The following is an 11,652-nucleotide window of genomic DNA, read 5'->3' as shown; positions in this document are numbered from 1 at the left end:
TTCCAGCAAATTCCTTCATAATTATAATTTTATTTTGTTCAATTTTGTTGTGTTTTGCTTCTGAAATAGCCAGCTCCAAAAAAAGAAATACTATGTCCTCTGTCCCTAGTCCTTGACTTCAGAGGTAGCAGCATCTTCCACAGAGCTTCTGTTAATTTAGGAGCTTGTCCTTTCAGCTCATTTGCTAGGGCTCCACATTTATCTGTGCTGCACAGCAATTATACCGATTTAGTCTGTGCAGTTTTACATTTCAGGTTTTCTGCCTGAAGGGTATCTTTGAAGTAGATCTTCGTCTTTCAGGGAGAAATTACTTTGCCCTTTGTTACTGTGCCTCCTCCTTTAAGCCTCCATGTTCTTACCCTTCAGAGCAGCTCACTGGACTGGCTCAAACATTTCCTTGACACGTTCCCCTGACACCTGGCCTTGGATTACTTGCTTTCTCCACGTGCTTTCTTGATGCCCTTTGGAGCAAAAAGCCCTCCAGTAAAGGGCTGATCCTCCTGAGTGAAGAAATGGAGCAGGTGTGGAGGGCTGTTGCTCCCCACCCTCCAAGACCTTATTTATTTTTACTCAAAGGAAATTTGTCATGATCTAACAAGAAACAAAAAGTACTCAAGTGCTGGTGATTGCTGCTCCCCTGGCCTCGCTATTTTGGCAGTCTTGCTCTTGGCCCTGGCATTCCTGGTAAGAGACAGGGTGTCAGAGAAAGTAGGGAGGAGCTGGTCCCATTTCCCTGTCCCTGTCAACTGGAAGTTGTCTTGTTTGGGTGCCACAGGAGGTACTTAGGATCCCCTGAGCTTGGCAAAGTAGCACAGACCACATCAGCACCAGGCTCTCACCACACGGCCCCCTCTGCCGTCACTTCACGGGGCTTCTCACCCTCCCTCTGCAGCAGCGTGCAATTCTAATTAAAAAGGAAGAAAATCTGTATCATCTTCCTCCAAGTGCACAGTCCTGATTTTTGCATGGGCATGCGAGGATGTGACCTGAAGATTATATAATTAGAAGGCATTTGTTATGCTTGCGTTTCAAATCAGTGATTTGACATGTGACAGTCCCATCCTGGGAGCCACCATTGCTCTCCTCTCTTTCTCTCCTGTCTTTCACAGTGCTAATTCCCAACTCTAGCAACTGCTGCTGCTGCAGGATCTTCATCTAGCCTGGGGTAAGTTTAAAATGTACTTGGAATGGGATGAAGAGTGGGATTAATCATACAGTTTTTCATATTACTGGAAAAAGCTAGAGTTGTAACTATTTGATATCGTGTGTGCAGCACATAAAGTACTTAAAGTATTTAAAGTACTTTGCATCTTCAATGCCCACAGTTATTTTCAGCTGATTTCTTCTAAAACTCTGTAGGGAGATGGAGCTCCTTAGCGTGCAGGACAATTCTGTTAGGCTGCATTTATAGTGAAGTCTCTAAAATGTCAGTTAAAAAGACCTTTTTTTTGCTCTCACCATCTAAGAGCTAAATTGAAGTATCGTGTTGAATTGAAGTATTTGAATGACAACTGCATTAGAGTTAGCTGGAGACAAAATGCAAGAGTGATGAGAGGAAATAACAGATTTTTTGTTCTCTTTAGAGGACGGGGAGTTGCTCTCCAAGTGGGATATTTAAAACAGCAGCAATTTCAGCCAGCAGGACTTAGACAGTTACCAGGAAGATCCCAAACATTTATTTAGGAAAACCATGGATTCTTAACAACTGAAGTAGCAAAAGTGCACACAGATTCCCCTGCACTGTTGCCCATGTCATGATTTCATGAGAAGCAGAATGGCACAAAAAGCCAAATAGTAGCTGTTGTCCACCAAGGCTAGGATTTACTGAACTTTGCCTGTTTGCATGCTGATGCTTGGTGTTGTCTCTCTGTCTTTTTAATACGTGATCCTCCACACAGCTGATTGTTTCCATGCGGGGGGAGCACTGGGAGGGTGAGCATAAACGCAGTGCAGGCTGCAAAAAACCCACCCCTGTGTTGTCTCAGCAGCACGTCGCTCCAGCCTTGTCACTCCAGCCTTCACCTCCATCCGTGCCTGGGGGATAGCTAAAGAAGGCAACTCACTGGGACTCCCCCATCCCTCCATCCACACCTTCTCCCCTGGGGGAAGTGGGTGCCGGCTCAGGCTCTGTTGGTGCTCACTGGTTGCCTGCTCTGCTTGGCGGGAGGGGCTGCAGCACCAGCTGCCTGTGCCAGGCACCAGGGCAGAATTCTTTGTTGGTCACCAGTGGCCAGCATGGCAATCACCAACAGCAAAGGTGGCACTCAGCTTTGGTTCTTAGGCTCAGCATATTTGGCTGCTGGAGAAAAGATAAAAACAAAAGGGGAAAATACAGTCTTTTGCCATGATGGAGGAATGTAGTGGCTTTAACATCTTGAAACTATTCTCTGGGCTTTGCTCCGAAGATGTTATTCTGGCTTGATAGAAGCTGCAAGAATGTAAATGAGTTTTAATGCTCAACTCTGAAAAAACAAGCACATCTTTGCCATTTCTTGTCCCTAAAGCAGGGGGCCATGGGCTTGAATTGCAGGCCAAGACAGTCTGCTGATGGCTCCATGTGACTGGATATTGAACCTGTCCAGTGGGGAGCTTGCAGAGGAACAATAACATCTCCTTGTTGATGAGGGAACCACCCTTGTGGTGGGCTGGCATACCAGGCCAACTTTGGATTTGCCATGGATGGAGGTCTGGTAGTGGTTTAGGAAAGCAGCTTCATTGGAGGGCTTGTACTTGCTGCTGATGTGCACATGCATTTATGCATGTGCATATAGGAAGGGATTAATGGTGTGGGACTTGCTTAGCACTGAGACAAAAAGATGGAGGGGGAAATCCTCTCCAGCTTTTAACTACCTCAAGGGGGCTGTAAAGCAGATGGAGTCCAGACTCCTCCCAGAGGTGCACAGTGAAAGGCAATGGGCACAAGCTACAACTAAGGGAAACCCAAACTGGATGTAAAGAAAAGTATTATTCCTCAGGGTACTGGAAGGCCTAGAGCGACTGTGAAGACTCTAGCTGAAGAAATATCCAGCTGGATAGAGTTCTGAGGAACCTGATCTAGTTTGACATTAGTCTTGATTCGAGCAAGAAGTTGAACTAGAGCCACACAAGGCTCATCTGGACTCTGCTGTGAGCCTAAGACTTGTCCAGTGCCAGCAGACGCAGGATTTGACCAAGCAGCCCACATCCAGGGTCTTAGGGCCAACAGTCAACCCTATTTTCCAACCCCTTTTTGCACCCTTTAGGCAAAAGCCAGACACTGTTCAGCCAGCTCAGGCTGACTGAAACCCTGGTCAGTGGTGAGGTCAGTGTTAATAGCTTCCCCACCCAGCAGTCTGGGGGAATAGAGCACAAGCATTCAATTCAGAACATGGAGAGGTTCACGTCCTGTTTGTGTTAGTGATGAGGAAGGACTGATTAGTTTTGCTCTTTACGTTAAGCTATTCAGAAGAACCAGGCAGAAAGAGGCAATATATACATATTCACAGAGTCCAGCAGTGAGCCCTGAATGCTGGAAAATAGGCAATGTAATGCCATTATTTAATGTAATAAAGAACTAAGGGGTGATTCTGGAAATTGCAGGCTGCAGGTAGAGGACACACAAAGACAGTTACTCTGGTAAAACAGGTAAGATTTTCTGGACCCACTTAACCAAGGTCAACCTACTTTGCAGTGCAGTCATATAGCAGAGCTCCTGGTATGCCAGGAGCAGGAGGGGATGGCGGCATCCCCGGTGTCCCAGTTTCAAAGCCTCACTCCTGAGCTCCACAGAGGACACAGGCTGTGCTTAAACATTGTCCTTGTCTGTAAAAGTGTAATATGGAAACTCCTGAGTAAAGCCTTCATGCTGTACAGGTATTGTTTTGAGTTCCCTCTGTAAGGAAAAACTTACTTCTGATACCAGGAACCCCCATAGTTTTAACAACCAAAGGGCTACACCAGCCCTGTGTAGCCCTGAATTGAAAGTGTATGAGAACAGAACATAAGGAATTGGGCAATGACACAAACTCATATGAAGATTCTTCTACAAGTATTACTTCTCTCTTATTTAAATCTCATGTAGGTTTTCTCTTTCTTTGTACTGGACCCGAGACACTTCATGTCATTATCTGTAGCACAGCAGGGGGCTGAATGCCCTCCCATGAGCTTCTCCTCTCAGGTGCATCACCTCCCATGACAACTGCAGGTTGTCCAGGTGTTAGGGAGGGTGCCACAGATGCATCCTTCACTCTCTATCACTACCTGTGAGACTGATGTCATAGCCCTGGTGATGTGCTGGGCCACAGTGGGACGGAGACACATGTATCTTAAGGGAGCTGGTCTAAGAGTGGAAGTAGAGAGCACTTGGTGGAACGGAATTATGCTTTAATTCTGGCTTTTGGATGCCTTTAATTCTGGATGCCTGCCATTGCAACCTGTTCATACCTTGTTTGCTCATGAATTACAGTCCCTTGACTCCCCCCCATTTAAGGTTGTACTGCACCAGTACAGGTTAGGTGCTCTCATTTTTGCATTGTCCCACAATCAGTGTTCTTGGGTCTGGCAGGGTATGGTCACCCTGACTTGGGAAGGCCAGAGGTATCAGTGTCACATTGTCACTGGAGACTTAGTGATCCCCAGAATAATTCAGCAAGTGGGTAATAAAATCATAAAATCCTTAAGACAGGCTGTGCAGTTAGTGTATTTCATGGTATATGAATACAACTTATTTCATACTAATTGGTGTTTGCTTATTATTTTTGTTATTGTTAATTAGTTATCAATTATATACTGCTATATTGCTATAACTGGCATGGTAAAATATTAATAGCAGAATGGGTAAAAAGTGCTAAAAAGAAAAAAATTAATGAATTTCCAGCAAAAAGCTGTTTTCATTATTTTCAGTGAAAACAGAAGAAGTTCATGTTTCTTTCATATCTGTTTTGTCTTTCCTATTTGTTCCTTTTCTCCCAACATTGCAAAAACAATTCTGAATTTTGAAACCAGTTCTCTGTTAAACACACTAGTCCCAGTCCAACAGCTCAATACCAAGAGCCTCAGCCTCCTGGCACTGACTAGTTTAAATTGGGAGCAAAGTTTTAACAACTTTGCTACTCAACAAGCTGCTACCGAAGTTGAATTTAAAAGTAAGTTTCACTCGGAGACACAAACTTAACAAAACTACTAGAGTGGAGGTTTAACTACTTCAAAAACAACTCAATTTTTATGTGTTTTGGAAGCAAGCAACATTCTTGCCATTCTCTGCAATACCTATCAGAAAAAGAAATCATTTTTTTTTTCTGCTGAAGAAGGCTGGAGCACAGGAGCATAGAGAGGCTGAGCGAGTTGTGTTTTTCCAGCTTGGGGAAGGGAAGGCTGAGGGAGTTCTACAGCCACCTGCAGCTACTTAAGAGGGGTTGTAGTCCAGACAGTCAGGCTCTTCTCACTGACATAATGAAAGGATAAATGGCCAGAGGCACAAGCTCCAGCAAGAGAAAGCTTGATTGGCTGTAAGAAAAAATAGTCTTCCTCATGGGAGCAGTGTAGCCCTGGGAAAGGCCCAGAAAGGCTGAGAATCCTCTAGCCTGGGACATACTCAGATCTTGACTAGACATGGCCCTGAGCAATCTGGTCTAGCTTTGGCATTAGCCCACATCAAAGGTCCCTCCACCTTTGCTCAGTTTTTCCACCTGCCTCACCAAAAGATCCTCTGTCCTAGGATGTCAGCAAGTGATCTCATAAGCAGCTCTCTTACAAATAAATTTATCCTTTCATTAACCCTCAATCTTAAGAAGATGCTCAACCCCGAATCCCTCCAGCCACTGGACTGGAAGCCTTTCAGTCTACATCATACCCTCAGCAAGAGGCCAGATGGGCACTGTCACCACGCTCCTCCCCTGGGAATTCCACACTCAAAAGCTCTCAGGTTGGGACCCCCAAGGTGCACTGCTGACTGCTCCAGAAGCAACTGCTTCTGCCCTGATTTCCTACAGCCACCTAGGGTTCTTGCATATTTTGCATGTCTCCCATCTGTTGAATGCTTTGTGCCTTTCTCTGTGCCTACTTCCCTGAAAACATCACCCCAGACTTCTCTGAATCACCACAATCCTCTTGGCAGAGCTGAGTCAGCAGAGCTCTGTGCCAAAATTACACCGGCCACTCCAGTCGCATTAGCAAAGCTAATGATGACTCACATCAGCCTCCGGCATATCTGTGTCCAACAGGAATGGAGGTAGGAGGTTATTCTAGACTCCTAAATTTAGTTTTCTAGTAAGGCTGGACAGAAGTAGACTTGAATTAAATCCTGAGGAGGGGAAGTGTGGATGTGGGGCAGGGCCCGTGCTGATAAGAGCTGATGCAATCCATTTTTCTGTGTCTCTGCCCATGTCATTAATCAGGCATCATCTTAAGACTGTTCTCAACGTCCTAACCCCAATACCAGACTGATGAGGTGCTTTGCCAAGGGACTGGCTTGGGCACAGCAACATGCTCTGTTGTCCCTGGTTTTTGGAGAGCCTACATGTCTCCACTTTGAGGTGCCTTGCAGCACTCCTATGCCTCCAAGTCAGAGAGACAACAAACAGAGAAAGCAGGCATGGCAGTACAATTGCTGGCAGAATTGTGTAGAAGCGTTCTGAAGGCAATATCTGTGACCCAAACACAGGTCTGAAGGACATTTTGGGTGATTAGTTGCATAGGAAAACGTTGGTTCTTTGATGCAGAGCACTCATGCAAGTTGTTCATGTGCTGTTCAAACTACATCATATTTTGATTCAGTGTTCATACAAGAAGTATCTTGCTGGGCAAATAGTCTCTGTGGGATTACATAGTACCTCTTAGTCACCTGTTCATGTAAGCACAAGTGGCCCTGGGCTGGGAGGGAAGTGTTTGTGCCAGTGCCCACCCACTCTGTCTTTGTGGAGGCACTGTGAACGCAAACAGACCTTTAGGATGCTTCATTCCCTCTCAAATCCCTCCTCCTTCCTCTGTTTTCTGAACTTCGAGCATCTTTGCTCAATAAACCCTTTTTGCATCTTTCTGCACTCAGGGTTCAGATCAGCTGACCCACCGCAGGGCTCATATGTGGGCAGCTCTAAGCCATGGGATGTTCCCAGTGACCAGCCAGAGCCCTCCAGAGTGAGGACAGGAGTCCCTGCGAGGACGCACACCCTATAGCAGCCATGGACTCAAACAAACACGAAGGTAAACCACCCTCTTATTTCACTTATGATAGTATGAAAGACAGTGAGGAAGAAATGTGCTTTCATATGACCTGTCTGCTGGCCCCCATCCAGCCCCCTGAGAGCACCTCTTAACCATGGCAGCTGTGCACAAACATTCACTACTTTTAGTTCCATAGAAATACCTGGGGGTTTAAGTTTTTATCTCTTTTTTTAGAACTACCTCTCTCCCCGCTCTGGAAAATAATCCTGTGGCATATTAAACATCCAAATTGGGAAGCCATTCCTTTTCTTGCCTCGGACTCTAGCTCTGCCTTAGGATGTACAAAGCTGTGTCATACATGAGGGCACTGTGATGAGGATCTGCTTCTCTTCCCCACATGCTTTGTAGCAAGGTGTTCGTGCCATAACCCAGACATCTGCACCAGTCCCAGTCTTGCAAGCACCAAGATGTATCCAGGCCACATTGCTTGCATGCAACCAGTCCTTGCTACAGCCAGCAGCACTTCTAGAAAGCCTGCAAAGCTCAGGGGTTTCAAATCCAGGGTTTTAGTGGTTATCAACTTCTTTCAGAGGAATGTGGGGCTGGTGGTATTTGTTTGCCACCCCAAACCCTTTGCACTGTGCTCTGCCTTGCTACCTCAGAGGTACCGTGTCCATATGCTGAGGGACTCTTGAAACCATGAGCAATGGGAGCAGCTTTAGGAGTACCCACAAGTGTCAGCTCAGGAGAGAGACTGGACCATCTCTTTCCCTCTTCAAAGATGTTGGTGGTGCCAATATTCATGGCATGGGGAATGTAAAAGTTAATTTCTCTATTACTGTTGTTTTAATTGGATTAAATTAGGTCTGTGTACCTAGGCCCCTATACTACAACATGCTGAAAAGGAAATTAACTCAGGGATTTTTTCCAATTAATTGGTATGCCCTCACGGGCTGCAAATGTTTGGAAACTGGGAGATAACCCCAAAGCCCCTTGCTTCCCACAGTGCAACTGTGAGGAGCCTCCTCTGCTCCAGCTCTTAGCTGTGACTTTATAGAAATGATCTGGGTTTTGACTGGGTACATGCAGAGAGTGCTCATGGCAAAGGTGGGAGGTAAAGTCACAGCAGGAGTGACCTTTTCCCTATTTCTGGTCTTGCTCAGGAGCAGTTCCTCGCTTTGAGTATATCCAAGAACATTACAGACTCATCCATAACCAAATGAAAGATCCCTATAGACTTCTGTAGGGGTCTGGCCCTCTGTGTTCTGTATCAGATTGAAAGATGCCCAAGGAAAATGTGAGGAGAGACCAAGGCTCTTCCTTGCTGTGTTATGCTTCTACCTGACACCTCTAGCCCTTCACAAAGCTCAGCATTCAATACACCCACCATTGTGTAAAAGCAGCATCTCCCTGATTCATCTGGTTTGTAATGTACTATTAATTCAGAGACATGTCCTCTTGCTCTTTTTGAGTCAGTCCTTATCATCCCACAGTAAGAGTCCAGTAGTAACATATACATAAGAACAGGCAAGGGCCTCAGTTTTCATGATTGAGGAGAATCACAGTACACACTGCTGCCTTCTCAATCCTCAGCTCCAGCCATCATGAGAAAGCTTCAGACCAAAAGTTGGTTTTTAGTTCTCGGGATTAACAGAGAAAATCTGGGGAAAAAAGACCTAGAAGGGCCAAAGCTGAAAATGAAAACAACCTGTCATTTAAAACTTGAAATGTGGGACTCAGTGTAGGCTGGCTGATGAGTTCTGACCCCAAACAGTTGGCAGTTTGGAGTCATAGTTACTTCTGCCAGTCAGCCCCCTGCCCCTTGTTTTCCCCAGGAGGAAACATGGGAGGATATTGCCCAGAGGGTCAGTGTCTGACCCAGCTACCCAACCCCACAGCAAGAGAGCTCCTCGCACAGGCAGGAAGTGGCACATGGACAGAGGAGAGCACATGGCCCCTCTTCCTCTCCCTTCTGCAAGTCACTGAGGAATTTGCTCAAGTTCCTCTGAATCAGGACAAATTCTAGAGACCAGAACAGGGCCAATTCATAGGTGCCCTTGGTGGTAACCCATATTCCACCTCAGGGGTAAAGAAATCAGAATGTAGCTATGCCTTGTATAGCTCTGACTTCCAGGCACCAGCTTTCCCCTGGCTGGCTGTGTAGAGTCCTCCCTGCACACCTTTCCAGCCTCTGCAGAACTGAATTTCTGTGGTCTTAAAGGCCCAGGTGGGTGAGACACCGAGCACCTGCAGCCATCATGGAAAGAGAGAGCTTGGCTCCCCATGGGCATGGGGTTAATGGTCATGTCTGCGACTGACAGCTGAGAAAGGTGAAGCAAATTCTTGGAAGCAAGAGAAAACCACCTCGTGAAGTGGCATTGCCAAGGAGAGGTGATCTAGACCAGGAACTAAGTGGCATGGTATTTTCTGGGAGTGAGGGCCAGCCTGGGACCCTGATGTAGGGAATAACATGGGAACTAATGGCCACTGGACTGCAATTCCCTCAAAGTGCAGTGGCAGCACAACCAGCAGTAAATTGGATAACCAAAGGTTTCTGCACAGAAGAGCCAATATTAGAAGAGGTAACAATAAACAGACATTTTGGTTTCAACCAAGATGGTTGGACTGTATGACCTTTAAAAGGACCCTTTCAACTCAAACAATTCTATGGCTCTATGTTTAATGCCTAGAGATGTCTCTGCAGTCTCCAAAATACTTCAGCAAAATAGATATAATCTCCTCCATGAGTTAAGTCTGTTTCAGAAATATTAAGTCTGTCTCCACTGTATAAGATCAGGTGAGATTACAATGCCACAAAACCCTGGAAATGATGAAAAGGTGTATTTTTTTGATGTTAGAAGAGGCATGATTACTGCTTGGAATGCATTGTGACAAAATATAACTTGAGGCTTAAAAATACAGATCAGGTCAGCCTTTTGAGAAGATAATAGAAATATGTACAAATATAGTAGAGGATAAAACTTGCTATTTCAGAGGAGAAACATATCAGTAATGCTTTAGGACAAAAAACCTGTTACTTAAGGCTGGCACACAGGACTAAACTTCACAGGGAGCACTTTAGTCCTAATTGCACATACAGGCTTTCTCACTTCTCTGCACAGATCAGCTTTGGCCAGACAGGACAGCAAGAAAGGTGAATTTAATGTCTGATTTAGGTGAGTTATTCCTGTTTTATAATTGCAGCTTATTTTACAAACGATATGGTGTTCAGATCTCCTAAAGTGAGACTTGAGTCCTTTAAAACTGATTTGTTCCTCAAGAGGGACTTCAAACCCTCTGTTCCAGTTATTTATAGCAACCATTATAAGTCATTTTAATTGACTAAAGTTCTTTATTCCCACAGGAGGGACTGAAAGTGTGCCTGTGAGTACTCCTGCAACACAGATTTCCCAGGTAAAGATGAGCAAAATGCCCTAAATAATTCCATGAGTTTAAAGAGTTACTAATATATAAACAGTAGTTAAAAAGCTAAATTAAGTGGAAGGAAAAAATAGAGGCACTTACGAGGAACATGACAACCCAAACGTGCACACTGCATGAGTAGATATCATACATATCACATCTTGGGCCATATCTTAAAAGTAAGGTTCAGTAAAATTTCTCTGCTCACAACCCGCTGTGTTTAGACAGGTGATTTGTGAGCTCAGCTAATTAACCAGCTGGCATCATTAGCACCAATTAGAGAATGTCAATTCACTGTACTGGAGGGAGATTTCATGGCTGAGCTTTGATGAGCTTTCAGCAAACCTGATGAATGTCCTAGAAGCAAGGATCTGTTGATTGACATGGGGCAGGGGTGTCTTCTGCAGAAGGGGCCCAAGTCTTCTGTGGGGCTTTGGGTTATCCTGGCAGCCTCACAGCGTCTCAGACCATGGGGTGCTCTTGCCTGATAATCCAGACCAGCCAAAGTCTTTCTGCATGTCTTTGTCTGGCTTCCCAGCCAGGAGCTTGGAAACCCTGTCTTGGAGTCCACATTGGCTCAGGGTGATCAGGTCCTCCAGAGTTCCGTGGCCGCTCTTTGGGTTGGCATTCTTGCTGCAATGAGACACCACAGATGCAATACTGTTGTCTGCACCACAGCCCAGGGAGTGTCCCTCCTGTAAGATGCAGTTTATGTGTTTCCACATGAAATGTTTCCTATGCGTTTCCAGTCTGCAGGAAATGCAACAGAGTTTTAAGCACTTTGATCCCTGGTCTGGTTCAATATGGAACTGAAATATGAAAGAGGAAACATATCCCTGAACTGAAAATCCAGGCCATTTGAGACCTCCCTTGTCACCACTGCAACACTAATGCCTGTAACTGCTTGTGAGTGCACTATGGCAAATGGAGAAGACACTGCTTTCCATGAACCTGTGCTTCTCTCATCTCATCCATCCTCTTTTCCCATCCAGGTAGCTCAAAGCAGGAGCTGTGACAGGGTGGCTGAAGGGCCCAGCACAGTGAATCCAGCGTGCATGTGGAACAGTGTGCTGGCAACATCACGCATAC

General features: G+C 45.5%; 1 protein-coding gene across 5 annotated transcripts in view; it reads left to right on the top strand.

Annotated features, from left to right (window-relative positions):
- The first annotated feature begins 825 nt into the window (after positions 1-825).
- ARHGEF33 (Rho guanine nucleotide exchange factor 33) overlaps positions 826-11,652 on the top strand; it is a 32,364-nt gene continuing 21,537 nt past the window's right edge. For 3 of the 5 annotated variants that reach the window (XM_027889247.1, XM_027889245.1, XM_027889243.1), the window contains exons 1-2: positions 826-1,165; positions 10,505-10,554. Coding sequence is in view for 1 of the 5 variants with exons in the window: in XM_027889242.1 (XP_027745043.1) it covers positions 7,158-7,179; positions 10,505-10,554 (72 nt within the window). In the remaining 4 variants the exon portion in view is untranslated. Of the gene's footprint in view, positions 1,166-7,024; positions 7,180-10,504; positions 10,555-11,652 lie in introns of those variants that run through there. The other 2 variants (XM_027889242.1, XM_027889246.1) reach the window with 2 other exon arrangements.

Source organism: Empidonax traillii, unplaced genomic scaffold (assembly GCF_003031625.1).
Source record: "Empidonax traillii isolate 1590-97213 ecotype Southwest subspecies unplaced genomic scaffold, ASM303162v1 scaffold256:size688067, whole genome shotgun sequence".
Classification (NCBI taxonomy): domain Eukaryota; kingdom Metazoa; phylum Chordata; class Aves; order Passeriformes; family Tyrannidae; genus Empidonax; species Empidonax traillii.
The sequence above is the reverse complement of the archived record's forward strand: the minus strand, read 5'-3'. Positions and strand labels throughout refer to the sequence as shown.